Below are 19,499 nucleotides of genomic sequence, written 5' to 3'. Positions count from 1 at the left end.
TCTGTCAGACATGGAAACGTATTCTTTTCATGTTCAGTGACTTGCTTGATTCAAGCCTATGGAAAACAACCAAGTTAATGGAGGCTAATCTTCCCCTTGTGCAGCCAACGCTAAAACATTCCAGAAACCAATCAATCTTCCCCCTGCCTACCTCCCTGCTAGCTCAGGCCTCTTCCCCAGCACGAGCTTGGAGGTAAGTTTTTTGGGGGTGTAACATCATCATACACTGTACTTCATCTACCCTTCCCCCCCCTCCCCCAAAAAAAGTCTCATAGGAATACACTTAATTATACATACTCCAGAATAAATGTGAATACTTGAAGAAATGAACACCATCCCATGTTGTATTATCTTTTGTTATTTAAAAAAAAAAGGCAAGAGGAAACCCTTGGTAAGAGTGGAGCATACTAATTATGACAAAACATCAAGACATACGAGTTGAGATTTAAAGGCCGCTAGTAACACTTTTTGTAGTAATTAGTGCAAGATAGTTATCCCATATAAACAAATATTTGATGGTAGACTTCAGTGATAAACAATTCACTTGATGACATTTACATATAAATACACATAAATAAAAACCTAGGTAATTTAGGTTTGCAGTTAACAAAAAATACGGTCTGAAATGAATTAAATTTAATTGTATCTAGTTGGATCAGAGCTCTTCCTCTAATGATACTCAAGTATATGGGGTATAAAAAGCATAATTGTACAATTCTCAATTTAGTAAAGTACTACTCTATAAAACAGATTCATGAAAACAGCTCTTACATTTTAATGTAAAGTATAAAATCGTATATTTACATTTACATACACTTTACTGAACTACATTGGGTAGCTCACAGTAAAAAAGCATCCCTTTTTGAAAACCTTTCAAAAAATACATCAACTGCAGTTATGATCAGAAGTTGCTAAGTTAGCAGCTGACATAACATCTGTAGTAAAAATATATTTTAGGAAAATACCTGGAAAAATCTAAACACCAATAAACACTTTAAAACTATTTTTAAAGTAAAAATTGTAGCAAAACCCAGAATAAGCTAGCTAGAGTAACAAGAACCATTGCTTACTGCTCTTTAAGAGCCATGTAGCAACTTAGATCAGAAGCAGCAGATATAGTAGGAGTTATGTCCTGTAACAAAGTAGAAACCGGAGGAAAATAGAAAAAAGCTCACCAACTTCTCTATTTATTACCATTTTCACTGGGAGAAGGGTAAGAAAGAGGGATTCTCTCATCTTTCCTTTCAGTGAGCATGTCCTCCATCAAAGGCTAAAGCAAACTGGTAAAAGGAACCCAATTTTGAAAGCCTTGGACCCCATACTTAACCATTTACCGTATGTACTTACAGTTCAGTGGACAAGAAATTGGATTATTACACTACAAGTTGCAGGTTAACTTTAAGAGTTAACACTATTTTGCAATATGAAGTGCTTTTTTAATATATATATCTATATAATATATAGATATTTGTAAAATACACGTGCAGATTTGATAGAACAAACTGTGGAAACAGCTTTCTCGAGTCTTTTTTCCATTAACAGATTTTTCTCTCCTACACAAGGTGTTTCAGGATTCGACGAGGATTTCCACAATATGATCAAGCTCGTTAAGATCAGATTTACAATTAGAGCTAGAAGTTGTAGTTGTTGGAGAAGAAAATGATTCTAGCCCATCACAGTGTCCCATTTTGGTGTTGCTCATCATGCCTGTTAACATAGTATCAAGATCATAGTAAGAGTTGTCAACTTCTGAAAAGAGGTCTTCCACTGAATTAGGAGTTTTGTTCTCCAGTGTCTCAAATATTTGATCTAACGATTTTTGAAAGTTTCCTTTGTTTTCCTGTGGATTCTCCATTTCCCACACATTACTTTGCAGGTTTCTCGGAGCTTGCACTGAAGAGGCTGTTGACATAGTTTCTGAACTATCTTGTGCCTGGTCGCCCTCAAAGTCTTTACTGAAAGTACTGTAACCTGGAACATGCTTTCCCTCAGCCTGTTCCCTAGATGAGCGACAGAGGATATCTGTTGAAACAAGACGATCCACAGATGCCTGGCCTGTACTCTGTGTATTTATCATCTGCCAAGTCCCATCTTGGGTCATTTCCTCTTGGATCTGGCGTACCGTGTTGGCTATAAGTACCGAACGACAAAGGTTAGGTTCAACCAGCATGTGACACAGCTGAAGTTTAACCAAGGACATATCTAAAAGTGACTGTCGCTGAAGATTATATGAAGGAATAGCCTTAATACCAGCCAGAGTTCCTTCAATATCTTCTTCGCCATCAAAACATTTTCTCTTCAATCCTCGCACAAACATTGTGTCCTGTTAAAAAAATAAATAAAACAAACTTTGTACAACATAAACAGCTCAAAAGGAGGAAAAAAAGACTGAAAAAAATGAAACAAAACTTAAATTTGAACAGCAAATTCTTTGAAGATAGAAACATCAGAATTGTCATACCAGGTTATAGAATGGCCAGTGTGGTACAACAGGGGCCAGGAACATATGGACTGGATCCCAAAGACGATATTCGGGAACCAGGGGTGAGCAGGTCCACGAGTCATGGCTTCGGAGAGTGGCATCTGAGAGAGGCAGAGGCTCCCAGCTCCTGGTTCCCATTAAGTTCCAAACTTGATGGAAGTCAGGAGCCACTGCTTCGCACAGAAGCGAACATCTCAACGGCTGTATTTCACCTAGCAGAGAGGCAGTTTCTCCTCGCTCCTCCCGAGTTTCTACTGGCATGCTTAACCTCTAATTTTGGAAATAAAAATACAACCTGGCACACCATCTTTGAAAGATTTGACCCCTGCAGAACACCAACATGCCTAACGGAGTAACATTCAAAAAAAACATACATATCATGGGCAGCATATTTGAAAAGGTTACGTTACTTTGGCTACTTGGAGGGTAACATCTCCATTTGTTCCATATAACTTGAGACATTCAACTGAGGTGTCTAGAGCAGTCCTTCAGGTTCCCTTACTCAAGTGAGTAACTGAACAGTGCAATTCCAATATGAATTGTGCAATTCCAGTAAGGACAGGCAGAGTCATCCTCTGTATGGGATGTACTTCTTTCCCAGCTGACTACCAGAAAACAAAACTCCTGTATTCCTAATTTAGGTTCACCAGCTGAAAGTAAGTGGGGTGCATGAAGACTTTGGATTATTTCCACCCAAAAAAATCACTTGCTGAATTAGCCAAGGTATGAATCTCAAGCACTACCCTGCAGATCTTCATCTGAATTGCATTCATTTTTACAATAGTGCCCCATGTGAGTGAAGTATTACAGATGATCTCTTGAAATACGTTTTTTTTTGTAAATACAATAGATGTTGTTTCCTTTAGTCTTATAAAAGCTAATACCTAATCTTTACATTTATGCACATTCCTTATGCCCTTTCCAAGTCTTCTGCCCTTATGGTTCCTCTTTACCTAACATTTTGGGGATTTTTAATGTAGTGACCTGATCAGAACAACATTTTTTATCTCAAAGCTGATAAAGCCCAATTACTATTGCAATGTCTTTTATTCCACTTCTCTTGGTAAGCCCAAACCTCTGCCTCACTTTTTTGGCTGTTACTGAATGGTCCCCATATTTTCTGAGAGAGATCTCTTTCGACTTTTTCAGAGTCAGTAAAAATCCACCGAAGTGCAACTACATTGTTCCTTTCATCATACATTACAAAGTTATCTGCCCTGAAAACCTGGGGATAGCATTGTAGCGACATAAACACTGACTCTACCACACTTCTTACATTGTTGTATCTGTGAATTAACCTTTTGTTAGATTTGCTGACTCTGAGGGACTTCTTTCCACTGAAGATACAAAATTCTGGAGAAATCGTAATACAGAGACTACAATACAGAATATAGAAACTTTGTCTTATGGCCATCTTTAACAGATTTCTTAAAAGCTATTTGAGGACTATCAATATATTAAATGCTTTTGAAGTTCTTTGCAAAAATGTTTCCTATAACTTAGTCACATTATTCACATTAAAAACAACCCAAGTTTTTACTTTTGGATATTCCTTCAAACCTTTAGACTTTTAGATATTCCTTCAAACTTCACATCTGGGGATTCACCAACTAATTTTTCATATACAGTTGTATGAACACATATGCTCCCTATGCGAAACAACCTCCAGAAGACATCTTTGGGGACTAATGTTCATACAGGGTTAATTATGTTATTAAGCTTTACACATTCTGTGCAGAGTTTGAAGCTCCTTTTTATTTGAACTTCTTCTCTTGTAAAGAATAATTAGAACTTCAATGGTTTTCAACCATCTACTGTTTGGCATTTAGATACCTTCTAAGGCATACCAATGGAATAACTGAATATATCACAAAACTTGAAAACATCAATACATCACACATACACAAGTGTAGAAGACAAAGCAAAAAGGAAACAAAATGCTTATATGGATTCTCAAACTTAAATGTTTCACAGAATTCACTGGAATGTTCCTCTTTTTTTTTTCCTTCTTATAGTATTTACTTCTAGTCAGTATCTTACACCATAAGAAAACGGTTCTTTGTCACCCTATTTCTGAGTCCACACAGAATACTAAAGGATTACTGTTTCACGTAAGGAGCAAAAAGCTACATACCAGTAACTGTGCTTGATGTAGTCCTTCCTCTTCTCCCATGCTACTGAGCAAGAGTCCATACAGTAACAGTTAGGGCAGCACCTACCAAGTACCAGGAAGCAAGGCGTCAGGCAAGTACAGGAGATGCACAGCAAAACGGTTTCCCATTTCAGAAACTTATACACCCCTATCTTTCAATTGCTTCAGTATCTCCATCCTCACGGTACTTCTAGAATTTAGATTAAATGCAATTTACAGCTAGATTACAAAGGTGATCTGTGAACAATACATGCAAAATCTGTGACAGGAGAACGAAACTGCCCATTTAAGTCCCAGTCCTAGGCTATCATCCTGACCTTTGGACCAGCCTCTCCCTTATCCCTGCGCTGAAGCCATTTAAAGAGCAAACAACATCTTTAGCCGTCATCTAAAAGCTTAAAGGTTCAGAAAAGCATACTGGAAGCAAGTTTATCACAAAAGCATACGGTTTACGCCTTTGTTGTAGAAAACCATGCATCTCTTTAGCAGCTACAGAAAAAGAATATGTGCGCACAAACATAAAACTGAAACACAGCAAAGACAGGTAGGATTTTCCTTTAGCAGTAACACAGAAACTTTATGACTCAGATTTACTTTGCAAGATGACAATAATGAAAGCAATTACAGTAATGAAATTGTTTCAGCTATAAAGGCTGAGTTTTCAAAAGACATTCAAGGCAAAACAAGTTCCGATATACCAAATACAACTATCAAATACATGCTATAATTCCTTTAATTACTAAAGCCAAAAAGAATGCTGTTTCAATAAGCTACAAAAACCTTGTAAGACAAAATATGAATACAACTCAGATACTTTTCTAGACATGTCTGTACTGCACAAGACACTTCAGTGTCTGCAGCTGAAGTACATACCTAGATGAAAATAAGTTAACTGGACACATATGCACATCTTTCTTTGTTTTCTGTTGTGGTTGGTAATTAAAAGTTTTGGAAAACCACTTGCTCTGAAAATTGGGGAGGGGGGGGGGAGATGGTTGACAAAGGCCTTTTTCTGGCAGAAAAAAAGCATTTATTTTTCTCCAGAAACTGCATACTTATTAAAACACCACATCAAAAAAGCCACCCTTAAACACTCTTGAGCCAAAACCTTTTGACTCAATCCCAAAATATTCAGACTAAAATGCTGTCCTGCCATACAAACTGTATTTCAACCAACTAATTCTCTTTCACAGACTGAGCTCACACCAACATCCAAGACAGGGTCATGAGGCATCTCAACTACCACTCCAGTGACACACCATAAGATTGAGTAAGTATTTCTTATTTCTATCAAACACCTGATAATGCTATAAAAGTTCAGAGGTTTTTGCTCCCTGGGTATACTCTCAGCCCATTCTATAAAAGAAGTACGCTGAGAGCATTTGAATCCCTAAGCCTCTGCCAGATCCACTTTTGGCTCAGGGTAGGTGACATGGGTGTAAACTTTCTTACAAAACAGAAAAACAACAAGTGTGCAGGTAAAGATGATGCAGTCATGAGAACAATAAACAAAGAGGTTTTCCAGAGCTATTTTGGATATGTGACAATTTTTAAGGAAGAAACTTTGTCCATTTGACTCTCATAATAGTAGACTTGATATGGGGGGAGACTGCTGATGGGAGCACATGAGTAAAAGAACCATTATCATCACATCCACAAACTAAAAGACACGGGGATGCTGGCAGAGCAGTTCAGTCTGTAATCTATTAACATACTGAAGACGGAAACAGTTTTCCCATGTAACGTGAGTGTATAAGACGTGCCGCGTGTGATTCTAGGTTCTTCCCTAGAGCAATAAACAAACCACATGGAACCTGTGTTAGCATAAAAATATTAACGAATTTGGCCATCATAGCAACTATTTCTTCAGATTCTATTAACTTGTCATATCGGTGTGCCTCAGAACAATAAAATAAAAAAATACCTTAACAGCCATTATCAGATTCAATTAAAAATTACAAATAAATGACCTCTCCCAGACTTCTCTGCACAATCACCAACAAATACTCAAGAGAACGCTAACTTTAAAAGCTAATTAATAAAAACGTTAAGCATATTTCTCTGTTAATTTACTTATTAATGTACTCACAAGGTACAAGCTGCTGTGTAAAACTTCTTGGTACATGACTGCAAGATTGCTGCTGCTTTTGAGGCACAGCATTCAAAATCCCACAGTAATTTTAAGCAGCGTTTGCCTCTGTCCAAGAGGCAGTAGCTGGACTAGCTGTATCACCTCCCTTCTGCTGCTGCTAACCGAGTGTCATGAGCCCAAACTTAGCGTGTCAAAACCTTAACTGTTGTTTGAAACAGCTGTATGAAAGAAGTTGTCAAGGAGACAACAGCTATCTGTAAAATAACAGTCCGAAAACAAGGGGATTTGCATGGGATTATTTTTTCTTTTTTGGAATAGTAGCACGGTATTATGCAATTCACTAAAAATGTTGCTTTGGAGATTATGACAAATTCCCGGTCTGTTTTACAAATAAGGTGCTTGAAATTTGATCCAGCTTCTACTAGAACATCAGCTTACATACTCCAGATCCACATTCTATTCAAATTCAGGTAGTAAATGCTGCAAAACACATATGCAGGTGGTTAAAAACGAGGCATTTGGTTAAAAACAAGGCATTTGGTAACAGTTGGGCTAACAGAGAAGACAGGAAAGAGATTCTAGCGCTGTCTGTCCGTAGGCGGAAGCAGACAAGAACTACCCAAGCCAAGTGCTAGAGGTTTGCTTAAGCAAGGCATTTTTTTTTTTTCTTTTCTTACTGATATAAACATAGCGACGATGGCAAGGCAAGAAGGTATTATACCTTCCCTTTGCCACCAAATTTTAGAATTTAGTCCCCCAAATTCAAAACCGCCCTTCGTAACAGCTGTGGCAAGAAACCAAAACCGCACATAAAGCTGAAGAGAAGAAGAAAAGCCAGTTACTGCCTTCCAGGCGCGCACATGTGCGCAGATGGTGGCGCCTGGTTCTGAGGGAGGGCTGCGGGCACCGCGGGGGCTGGCAGGGCCAGCCCCGTCCCCGCTGGGCCAGGGACAAAGGCCCGAGCAGGGCAGCGGGTCTGGCTGCCCCCGGCGGGCTCGGGGGGCCGGCAGGCAGCTCGCCAGCTCCCGGGTGGCTGCGGGAAGGGAGGCGAGGGGAGGAGGAGAGCAGAAGCCAGGCGGAGGGAGGAAGGGAGGAGGCAGGGGGCTGGCACCGGCGGCGAGAGGCGGGACCGGCGGGGCGGGGAGCGAGCCCCGGGCTGATGCGGGAGCGCGACGGGAGGCGGCTGAGGAAGGGGCCGGGCCGAGGAGGGGGGAACGGGCGCCGCGCGGCTCCTCAGGGCCCGGCCCGGTTCTCTCCCCGCCCTCCGCCAGGCGCTCGAGCGGCCGCCAACGGCCGTTCCCGCCCGCCCCGCGCAGCCGGCGAGCCGCCCGCCGCCATTTTGAAGCGGCTCCGTGCCCCGCGGGCTCCCGCCCACACCAGCTCCGCGCCCAGGTCCGGCCCCGAGCGGAGCCCCCCAGGGGAGTGCGGGCACCCCGGCGGCCCCGCAGCCCGTCCCGGTTCTCCCCCACTCACCACCCCGCCGCCGGTGCCGTAGCCGCCGCCGCCTCCCGGCGCAGGAAGCTCCGCTCGCGCCTCAGCCACCGCTCCGCGCTTGAGGGAGCGGGCGGAGCCGAGCGCGGCGCCTGGCCCCGCCCCCCGCCCGCCCGCCATCTTATTGTCAGAGCCCACAAAGGCGCTCGCCCCTCCGCCCGGGGCGGGCCTTTCCCCGTTGCCATGGCGGCCGGCCCGGGGAGGGCGGTGGCGGAGCCCCGCGTTCAAACGGCGGCCGAGGCCTCGCGGCGGGGCTGGGCTCCCGGCCGCGGACTGCAGCGGGAGCAGGCCGGGACCTGGCCCGGCAGCAGCCCTCAGGGAGGAGCGGGACAGCCTCTCCTCCTCTACCCCCCCCCCCCTCCGCCGTGCCTGGCTGCTCCCCTCAGGGTCGCGGGGGTGCCCCGAGCCCCCTGCCTCCATGAGCAAGGCTCGTGGCATTTCCTGCTCGGGCTCTGAGGCGGAGGGCGGGGAGGCCGCTTCCTTTGGGTGTAAGGGGGGATAAAACTCCCTGCTCCTCCGACAGCCCCTGCCCAAAAAGCTCCGGCCTCCGCCCTGAGCGAGGAGCCCGCCAGCCTTGGCCGTCTCTGTCCGCAGCTTGGCGCTGCCGCACATCTGCAAGCACTTAGGGTGTCCCGAGCGCTGCGAGGCAGCCGGCAGGGGGGAGGCCGGCTTGTCCGGGCTCCAGCTGCTGCCTCCGGCACGCACAGAGGCTCTGCTGGCCCCGGGGTGGAAGGAGGAGAATGGGGAGGAGGAGGCTGAGCAGCAGGAGGGGGCAGCGCAAACTGGGCCCGGAGGGCAAGGCTGTGAAACAACAGAGGGCTGGAGCTGAATATAAGACAGTGGCAGCAAATAGAATTTGCATAGCGAAGTGAGATCAGGTTTTGGGACGAGACAAGTAGGTTATGAAGCGCAGTATTTCCCCTTGCTTTTTTATGGTGTCTCGTATGGCGCTCGTGACATCATGGTGCAAAAGTACAAATCGAGGCTTTGAAAGAACAATAACACAAAGACAACGTTCTCATGCGCTCTTCAGCTTGGCACTGACTTTTTCTGGATTAGCTGCAGTGAATTCAAATAGGTAATCTCACAACGAACCCTGCAAGAACCCTCGAGCCTCTATGGAGTTCCTGCAAGATCAGTGCTAGGAAAGTGCAGAGGTAGTGCTCTTGCTGGGGATAGCATCATCCATATAGTAAGGTCCACAAGTCCCCTCTCCTTATTTTCTTTTTCCCTCTCAGCTACAGTCTTGACATCTTTTTTTTTGTTGTTTTTTTTCCCCCTTAAATTACCTAGTGAAACACTTGAAGAACCAGCAAAATGAAATGAGACGGCTTAAAAACTCTACAGTCATTACAGTTTCTGATTAACCCATTGTTTAATCAGAAAATTGTTAAGGGTTCTCAACACCTCCTTTGAAAAAAATCTTTGAAAAACTGAGAAAACTGCATTCTTAGTTGAGGTATGACAAGACTTGATTATTCTCAGGAGAAGAAAAAAACAACTCTCACATCTCATGTATGCGAGAAACAAAACTTGACAAGTCAAAATGGAAAAATCTGGACAAACTGATGTAAAACAACACAGCCCAAAGTATTTACTAGAAAGCAAACAATCTCTGAATGGACTAAAATAACATTATAAAAAAAAATTGAATTGTAACCACAATGTGATAAAGGGAATGATCAAATTTTAACTACATGCTAAAGTTTTTCATCCACCTAGTGTTTTCAGTAAATGAAACGTTAGCCCCAAACTGAAAAAGAACAGGTGAAAAATGGTAATTTCCTAAACAGGCATTTATCTCTTGAGAAATTTATCCCAGCCCATGAAACCTTTGCAGATAAGGTAATCTGCAAGCAAAAGCAGAACTGATGCTTAAGTTATGAGTTCTGGAGACAAAACGCAGAGCAAAAAGAGAAAAAAAAATGTCTGCAGAGCAATGTGGTAGGGGAAACTGGAATTAGAACAACTGCATTAAAAAAAAAGGGTGGGGGGGTAATTTTACTGGTCTGGAATGGCAGGAGGCTTTAAAATAAAAGGTATTTAGCATATGTGCTCGAAGCTGCTAGAGAAATGAGAGACGTTGCACCTAGTGAGAGGCTGCAGGGTGACCTGCTTGCTGCTGTGATGACTAACTCAGACGACAGGGAGGAAAATGATGCAAACCAGCTCAGCAGATCTCTCCTAGGGAGGTGGATTGGCAGCCGGCAGAAACTTTGGAGTGGTAGTGCTGGGGAGATTTAAAAGCACTAGCAGCCTTATGGATGTGTAACCACCACAGAGGAAATGGTTGAACAGGGGGACAACTCTTTTTGTGCGAAAGCAGCAGGCAGAGGGGCTGGTTTAACAGGAGCGGGCATCGCCTCAGACTCTCCGAGCAGGGCCAAGGTGCAGATCCAGCCTTAGCATGGCTGGGGCTTTTTCAAATTGGGATTGCCTGCCTGAAGGTGGGAGGGCTGGCTCAAGAGGAGCTGCTACCCTGACCCCCTTCCCTTGGCTGGGCACCTGGTAGTTGCGCTTGGCATGGCTGGAGGACGGACCCGGCTTCCCTCTGCGTGAGCTGTGTGCGTGCACAGGCTCCGGCCATGCCTCTGCCCCCATGGCCAAGCGGCTGCGGCTGCCAGAGCCGTGCTGGCAACTGGCCCTGGCTCTCCCCAGCCTGCCAGCCCCATCGGAGAGCTGGCTCTCCCGGGAGCCGCCAGCCTGCCTCTTCCTCTGGCGCTGGCTGGTACCGGGTGGCGTGACCTGCGTGCCACGCTCGCTCGTCTGGAGGCAGCCGCTTCCTGCTGCCTCCCAGCCCCCTTCCTTCCTCCCCTCCTGGAGCAAGCCCGTGCTGGGCTGCGCTTGATGCCTCCGAGCTCTGCTGCTCCTTTCTGAGAGCCGCTCAGCCCCTGCTGAGCTGGCCAGACTTTCACACGTCGGCGGTGACGGGAAGGCTGGTTTAGGGTTGGACAGTGTTTATAAAACCGCAGAAATTAATAGGAACTCCATGGCTGAGAGCAGGGCTGAAACTCTGCTTTTGAAAGAAAAAAAGAAAAAAAAAAAAAAAAAAAAGGCTTGATTTCCAGCTTATTTGTGCAGTTTTGAGCTGTATAAGGGATCTCACTCCACGATATTTCCACATCACAAACACATATAAAAAAGGTGGTTTTAAAATAGTTTTAAAGGGCCAATGCAGTTAACAATTATGTAGGTGAATAAGAAACCGAAATGTATGTGGAGTGAAGTTCCTCACTGGCTGTTGGGTCACTGCACCAGCATTATTTCTAGCCCATGGAAAGGTCCCCCCGAGGGAGCATTTCATCTGCTCTGATAGGCACTGTCCCTTACTAGGTGTTTGTATGAGGCTTAGCACCGTGTTTCTCAACCAGTGGGTTGCAAGCCCTCTGATAAAGAGGTTAGGAAAATTAGTCAGGAGGTTGCTTAAGCTTTGAAACAAATAGTTTCAGAGAGATAGGACTGAGTCCTGCCTCGGTACCAATTCTGTGCTGACAACAAGGCATTTTCCACTACACCCTGCTGTGTGTCTGCGGCGTTTTCTGTCTCTCTTCGAAGGCCCCGGGGGCTCTGAAGCTGGGCGAATAGTTTAGAGCAGGAAAATGTGCGCTCGCGCTGCGCTGCCGGTGCTGTGAGCCAAGCAGACATGAGTCAGCCCTGTCCTGGAAGCCGCGTAGCTGTCGTCAGAGCAGTGCTGAGCTCCAGCTAGCGAGTGCTGTCGAGAGGCAAGGTGTGTGAGCTCAAGCTCCGTGCTGTACCGGCACGACCGCATGTTTGGGGAGAGTTTTGGCTGTGATCCGGCTGGTTCAGAACAGGGACGGCGCTTGCTTGCCTCTGCCTGCTAAAGATGTTGTGGACGTGCTCCGAGTCTGTATTGTTTTTCTCGTAATTAGCGTTTGATTAAAGCACCTAAGTTATGTTTGTCTTTTTAATTTGGCTCAGGAGTAGGGCAGGAGGCCCAGCTGTAATGTGCCGTTTCCTTTAAGTCCAACCTGGCAAATTCTGTCCACCTTTGAAATGAGCAGCGTTATGAAACAGTCCTGAGTGCTTCTGCAGACGAGCACATTCCTGCAGCAGAGCACTGCCTAAAAATCCAGGAGCAGATGGAAGGAAGGCTAAAGGAGGTAATTAAATGTGGCTGCTCCCTAAGAAGTAAGCCTGTTGTGGCAGCTCAGCTGCGCCCTGCAAGCCAGATACAGGATGCAACCTCATCGCACGCAGCCTGCAGTCACAGCACACGGAATTTAAGAGAAAGTGTTTCTGTAATAATACAACGTGCTAATGTGCGGACCACAAAATGTCGCTGAAAGTTCAGCACGGGCGAGCTTCTTCAGGGCTCTGAGCCTGGAAAGGCTGTTAGCCCTACCTGTACGGGGGGTGCAACAAAGGACAGCGGGCATCTGGTGCCTGTAAAACAAACCACCGAGTTCATAGGGAGTGAGGAGGAGGAGGAAGAGGAGAATATTCCTAACTGTGCATTTGTGGTCTAAATGTAGCTTCATGCTGGATGACAGGGACACTGTCTTCAGGTGTTAGTGGGTTACAGAATGAGAATAGCAGTCAGCACTCATCGCACCTGCTAATGCATGCACCAGCTCATAAATGTCTGAATATGGCAGCAGTTTTCTGGCTGTGTTGGCTCAGCTGTTGAGCAACTGAAGAGCTGGAGTAGACAGGTGATGGGAGGGAGGGTGTAAGGCTGCCAGTGCTAGCAAAAGCCATTCCTAGGCAGAAGTTTGTCTGCCTCAGGTCACCAGCTTCAGGCCTTAGGTTTTATGGCTGTAGGTATCAGATCTATCTACTAGGAGGCCAGAGGGATTAGGGGTGACATGAGCTAAGAAATAAGCAGAGAATGAACTTGTCCTGACTGAGAAACCCTATGTGCTAAAACCACCACCACAGTTTATCAGCTAGTAGCTTTATGGAACTGATAATAAACTGGTAAGAAGAGGTATTAAAATGTTTTGACTGCAGGAAATGTAGTGGAAACAGGACACAGGAAAGCTGTTGGGCTTGTACTAGTCTGAAGACCCTTTTAGCCTGCCTTGCTAACACGGTCGTATTGGAGTTAAGAACCCTTCAGACACAACTGTAGGAGTTACGGACCATCAGTTTCCTCTGCTGGTCGAAAAGACCTGAAAGAAAGAGTGCCTTCGTATTACAGTATCCGTCAGTGGTCCTCAGCCACCAGGATGTGACAAAATAAAAATATAAGAAGTGTTTCCAAGCAAGATTTGCATCTGTCAGCGGATTCAGAGGAAGTGTTCTCAGTGGTGGGTGATATGCAAAACTACAAAAGCTGAAGGGACTACAAACTGTGCTTGAGAAATCCCAGCCATGAAAACACAAATAATGCATATGTGCACTGGCAGGCGGGGGACAGAAACCGGTGTGTGGCTTCATGTTGGTCGTGGGACATCTGTGGTAGGAACAAAGTGCAGATGATGCAAAGTTTAGTTCAGACTTTCAAAGCGATACCTAGCAAGGTGGTAATACTGCGATAGAAAACTCTAGTGGCAAAGCTCAGTGCTCTGTACCAAACGGCAGAAGTCTCCAAGTTATGCAGGGGCAGTCAGCAAAGATGGATTTTAAAGTGCTCAGTGTTGTTTGGGGTTTTATTTTAAGGTGTCTAAGCCCTCTTCTGGATCGTCGTGGTAGTTCTGTGCCATGTTTGTAAGGGGCAAGCTTGTTTTCTTGTTGTAAAAGTGTTATGTTAGAAGGATTTTATAATAACTGAAGGATCATACCTATTTGCTTCATAACAGGGAATTTATTTTAAATGCACAGCTTGGACACTTGAATGCCATGTTGTCTGGTGCCACTTAAAATATGTGTTCCATATCTAAGCATAAATACCATAGGGTATGACAGTTGCTATAGCAACTAAGCATCTACTATTAAATAGCACCCACAAGCTCGTAAAACATGTGCAGCCTGTCACTACACATGGTATTCCTGTCTTTGCAGCAAGCTAAGTACCATATTTTCTTCTCGGGAGTTAGTCTGCTTCTGATGATGTGTTTGTGCTGTGCATGCGAAGATCTTTTCTTCTTCACCAGCTCTACCTTCCTTTGAAAACTGCAGATACTGTAAGAACAAAATAGCCTGAAGCGGTTGCAAGCTGAAGAAGTTGATGAATAATTCCTTTTTCGTATATCCTTGAACATACGTTAGAGTATGGCTTTGAGATCTTTTGGTCCGTATGTGAGGCTTATACCTTTGCTATTCTGCATCTTTTGATTTTGCAGTGTTTTTGTCCTGAAATCAGCCTTTTGGAAGGCATTGTGCTGTTTCAAGAAGTTGTGTCCCTGAAAATTACAGTATCAACTGGAAACGAATTTCTGCAGTAGTGGTAAACTGGAGAGTTATGATTCAAAAGCATGGATAAAGCTAACACATTTCTTTTGGAATATCTAGGCCAGTTGTTTGGTTTAAATTTTTCCTTATAGTTGTGAAGAGTTTGGACCATGAAAACTAGGGGAGGAAAGTAGAAAAAAAAATCAAAACACTGAGTTTCTTCTACAGTCACTTAATTCTGCCAGCTGAGACTTCAGTAACAAACTGTTGACAGCATTAGTTGTTTTACATTTTCCAAAACAGAAATGGGCTTTTCCTCTCACCCACCACTTCTGATGAGGAAAATAGAATTTGGCATAGGTAAGAGAACAGTGGGTAAGCTGGAGTGGAAGTAACACTTTATCTGCAAGTGAAATTGACCCTGTGTGCTCCCTGGAAGAGTAAATGAAGGCAGTGGTAGCACATTGGAGTGGTTGGATTGTTTCCAAATTTTGTTTTAGAGTCTGATGAATTGATAGGTTAAACTGCAAAATATACCGTATCCACAAATTATTGCTGATGTTGATTTGATGGTGACTTATCCGAATTACAGTCCATAAGAAAAAATATGTTGTAAATATATGTGTCTAAAGACAGCAATTATAGTTCAGGGAGGGTATCTGAAAATAAGCATAAAAAGTAGATAAACTAGGGCATGAAATGTGCTATTAAAAAGTAATTTTTTTCCCCCTAAGGGAAGGATTGTTAATGCCTGTCTAACTTATCTGGTTAAAGGGTTAACCCAATTAGGAGCGTGAGCATGAACATAGATAACAGGCTGTGAGTGAGCCTCATTCTCTGCTCTGGGTCCTGTGCCTTGATGGGAATGACAGCCTTGGCTTCTGTGGCAATGAAGGAATGTTAACTCGTGTCTCCTGCTGCTCTACCGGTAGCCAGCGGTTTCCCAGCAATCATTTCAAAATGTCTAATGTTAGCAGAAGAATAACTGTTTAATTGGCCTTACTTAATGTGACTAACAAATAGCACTAAGGGCCAATAGACTTGTGATAAAGTCACAGGGGCTGCAGTGAGCAGCGAGGCAGGACAATGTGAGAGGGGTTTGCCTGGGCAGGGAGGCCGAGAGGGGCTCCTGGAAGAATTATTTAGTATTTGTGTGGTGTTTAGATGCTGCAGTGCCCGGCTCAGCTGAATGCCTTAGGTGGTTTCCCCCATCACTGACATCCTCTCCAGGAAATCACGGGCAGATCCCGGTGAGTTCCGTCACCCTCCATGTTTTGTTGCGTGACACAAGGGAACTGGCTCTGCCCTTTTCTCTGCATGACTTTTCATGTTTGTTTTCAGTTCTGTTTTATGCTTCTTGGTTTTCTTTCTGTTCACAGGCACCATTTGAAAAAGGTTGTGTGTTTCTGCCGTAGCTGGATAAACATCGTAACCCAACGTTGCCTCTACTTCAACAGCTATCTGCGTGATGAGCATGAAAGCACGCATGCACAGACACTCGTGTACGGACTGGTTTACCTAGCAGCACGAAGTCTTAAAAATTTATGATTACAGGCTGCGAACTTGAGAGATTTTTTTTCCTCCCACGCTGAAGTCCACGATGGCAGGAGGACAGATAGGCTAGAGTCTGGTGCCCTCTTGTGCCTACTTTAAACTCCGGGAATCCCGTGCCTTAAAAGGATCAGGGCTTGAATTACATTGAAAACACGTGATATTTATCCAGGACAGAGCCTGGAAGTATAGAAAAAAAAGAAGAATTAACCTCTCAGTGTCATTTCTGAAATCAGAAACTTCTGTTGCATGGTTCATAATAGAGGCAGTGGACACACGATCTGTATTTGACTATGTGTTGACTATTTGAACGATACATTGCTTTCATAAAAGCTTTTCTTCATATTAGTCAGTTAGACATATGATGCTGAAACACTGACAAATCAGGATTATGCGTTAATATTGTTTCACATTATGTAAGCATATACACAAGCTACACTTCTACGTCAAAAAATGTTTCCTCCAAATCCTGGAGGTTTAAAGTCAAAATAACTTCAGATGCACATTCTGTTTTCCACAACCTTCAGGTCAAGAGGGCTGGTTTCATAGCTTTGGTTTAACTTTGTGTTGATTTATTTTTAATGGTTTTCAGTATCTCCCGAAAAAATGATGGTTTTCTGGGATTTTTCCTTGTACAGTGTTATTTCTCATCGTGGAATTTGACTAAGAGGTTCTGGTATCTGAAACTGAATGATAAGAAAACAAAAATACAAAGATTTAATATTTCTAGCCTTTTACCTCTCATGAGAGGGGAACATTTCTGGAGTGAGTGGTCCTTGAATAAAGCAAGCAGGGCCCACAGCCTCTCTTTAGAGAAGGCCCCTTGCTGAGCTGTGAGATCACACGTCTCTGAATTCTGCTTTTGTGGAGCACTGAAGTTACCTGCTGACCCTCCATTCTCCCCAAATCTTTTCTATTATTACATTATAGTTTTTTCTGTATCTCCTTCACACTCCAGTGTACAAAGAAAGTTCCCAGTAGCCCCTTTTCATTTCTGACAGAAACTTCAGATTCGTGCTTGGCCTTGCTAGAATCTCCTGCCTTTTGTTGGTGTGCCATTCCCACAGTAAGTGAAGAAAGCAAGAAGTAAGTCGCACTCCTCAGTTCCCTCATTATTTAATAAACATTTTTCTGCTTTTTTTTTTTTTTTTTGCACATAACAATGTGCATTCAGTTCTGAGTTTAGCTTGAGACTTGTGTGTTTGTTATCTTTGGGACAGAGCTATTACTGCAAGCGGTGCACTTAAGCACACCATTCCATCAAGAGCTATGGACTATCAATTCTTGTAAGCCCTATTTTGTCTAGGAAAGATTTGAAGAAAAGAATTAGAGATATACAGGAATCATAAATGCAGGTAAATGGAAAATCACAGGATTTTCTTTAATGCCTTATCCAATGTCCCTCATGAAAATAATGAAAATTTTTTTCCCCAATGAAAAACCCCAAATGAAAATAAATCCAACATATTGTCAAGTCACTGATAAATGTCAAACATACAATAATAAAAACTACCTGTAGTGGGTAGTGTGAGCCCAGTCTTGTCCTCGACAGTAATTAAGAAAGGGAAAAAGCAACCCTAAAATTAATCAAATAGGTAAGTGACAATGCTGTTGCCTCAAGCGTAGCAGGCTGTCAGAGACCCACCTACTCCAGAAATCTGGCGTTAAGGAAGTGCTTCCCAGCCTACAAAATCTTTGCCAGGAAAGGAAGAGCTTGAGAAGCAGTGTCCCCATGGACAGATCTCTAAGCACTGAGGATTTGAAAGATTATCACCAGCACCCTGCTATGTGCAGAAGCTGCAACCGCAAATGCTCTTAGCATTACTGGCTGATTTCAGTCCTGTACCTAGACAGATACCATGAGCCTCGCGAGCACTTGGCCTTAAGTGTTTCCAGTCTAGAAGTCAAATCTGTGGATCTGTGTTAACTTAATCTTACCTTCTGGAGGCAACAAAACTCCTCCGAACTCTAAAATATCCCATTGAGGACCAATCCCAGTGAAATCCCAAAGGATCTAGTAACCGAGTCACTAGCAGGAGGCACAAAGTTAAATAAGTTAAACGAAATTCTTCATTTTTTTTTTTTTTTTTTTCTTCCCCCCCCCCCCCCAGAGACCGGAATAAATAGAAGCAAATAAAGTGCTTTGAAGCTGACCCTGAAAGTGCTGACTCAGTACAATTTATGTTTCAGTAGCTGAAATTCGCCTCCACACAGTTCACTGCCCCGCTGCAGTACGCACGGAACATGTACACCACACACACCTGCTCGCTCCTTCTAGCATCCCCTGCAAGGGGTTGTGCTTTAAACAGAGAAGACAGACAATGCTCAAGGGAAGAAATGTTCCATTTTACAGATGGGGAACTGTGATTCAGACTGAAGAATTTATAAGTAACTTTCAGAACACCCAGGTATTTGCATACTTGTTCAGAACATCTGTGACTTTTAGGGTTATGAAGCTTTTCAGGACTTTGTATATCATACAACACTATTCTCCCACAGTATCTCTTCTCTTTGATTCTTCACCTCCCGCAAGAAAGTATTTCAAGACAGACCTTTGAACATGCAGGGGATGCTTTGTGATCATGTATGGGCCCTGTTACAGACTGAAGCTGCCAAACAGGATGGATCATTTCATGGTGTACTAAGAAGTCTTATCCTGCGGTTGCTCGCGTAGATGATATTCATATGATGTTCTGTGAAATTCTTACCACATAGCTTATCGTCCCTCCTCAGCAGACTTCCCATGTGCCTGAATGGCTGGTTTTTGCTTCATTATCTGTGAGCATTTCTTACAGGATGGAGTAAGAGAGTAACACCCTAGAAGTTATCAGTAATCCAAATTACACTGAGTTTAGGGTCCTACTTTTTCTTACTAATTGCTCATGAGAGCAGCAACTAGCAACTATTCTCAGGATATTAGTATTAGTCTAATTTGGGATAACAGAGTTCTCTTTATTCTTCATACTCCTTTTGCTTGAAAACTGCATGTCAGGAGGCCCTACTGCATTCCTAGTGCAAATGGAACGTGAGAAGCGCCCTCTCCTGTGCAAAGCTTTGTTGTGCAGGGAACAAGGGGAAGTGCAGCAGGATGCAAAACACCCCAAAAGAGAGCAGAAGAGATGGAGAGGACTGGTAGGTGTGTGATATCCTCATCTCTAGACACCAGTCACAGAGAACATGCTGGGAGATCCACCTTTGGGGGTGCTGACACCTGAATGCTTCCCCTGCACACCAAAGATGTTCAAAAAGTGATTACAGCTCTTTGATGCAATCCCCCACTCTTATTTGTTCCGTGATTTTGGACTGGCTCGAAAACAAGACAGATATTCCAACCTAGGAGGCAACACACAAAGGAAAACTAAGATTCTTTGAAAGCTTGGTTCTGAGTTATGTTTCATCACTCAGTACCAAACAGAAATTCGGCATTGAGTTGTACA

The 19,499-nt window shown here is 43.9% G+C and overlaps 1 protein-coding gene across 8 annotated transcripts; it reads right to left on the bottom strand.

Moving 5' to 3' along the window:
• Positions 1-326: 326 nt before the first annotated feature.
• Positions 327-8,350, bottom strand: CDCA4 (cell division cycle associated 4). Of its 8 annotated transcripts, none has more exons than XM_040560499.1 (5): positions 8,200-8,332; positions 6,350-6,420; positions 4,617-4,697; positions 2,462-2,752; positions 327-2,323 (listed from the first exon to the last, which is right to left on the bottom strand). In XM_040560499.1, exons 3-5 carry the CDS (start codon positions 4,653-4,655, stop codon positions 1,568-1,570), a joined length of 1,086 nt encoding a protein of 361 aa, XP_040416433.1. In that variant the 5' UTR covers positions 4,656-4,697; positions 6,350-6,420; positions 8,200-8,332; the 3' UTR covers positions 327-1,567. The 8 variants fall into 8 exon arrangements, with proteins under 8 accessions (XP_040416433.1, XP_040416434.1, XP_040416432.1 ...); XM_040560500.1 differs by lacking the exon at positions 8,200-8,332 and adding an exon at positions 6,724-7,797; XM_040560498.1 differs by lacking the exon at positions 6,350-6,420 and having other exon boundaries at positions 8,200-8,350.
• Between the last annotated feature and the right edge of the window lie 11,149 nt (positions 8,351-19,499).

The sequence above is a fragment of the Cygnus olor genome, chromosome 5 (assembly GCF_009769625.2).
Source record: "Cygnus olor isolate bCygOlo1 chromosome 5, bCygOlo1.pri.v2, whole genome shotgun sequence".
Lineage (NCBI taxonomy): Eukaryota > Metazoa > Chordata > Aves > Anseriformes > Anatidae > Cygnus > Cygnus olor.
Note: the sequence above shows the minus strand (reverse complement) of the source record. Positions and strands in the feature narration are given on the sequence as shown.

What these genes read in the sequence shown, in the direction of transcription:
- CDCA4 (XM_040560498.1), bottom strand. Translation starts at nt 4,655, where the DNA reads ATGGGAGAAGAGGAAGGACTACATCAAGCACAGTTACTG. An exon ending in TACATCAAGCACAGTTACTG is followed by an intron (nt 2,753 to 4,616) that starts GTATGTAGCTTT and finishes TTCCAAAATTAG; the next exon opens with AGGTTAAGCATGCCAGTAGA. An exon ending in ACTGGCCATTCTATAACCTG is followed by an intron (nt 2,324 to 2,461) that starts GTATGACAATTC and finishes TTTTTTTAACAG; the next exon opens with GACACAATGTTTGTGCGAGG.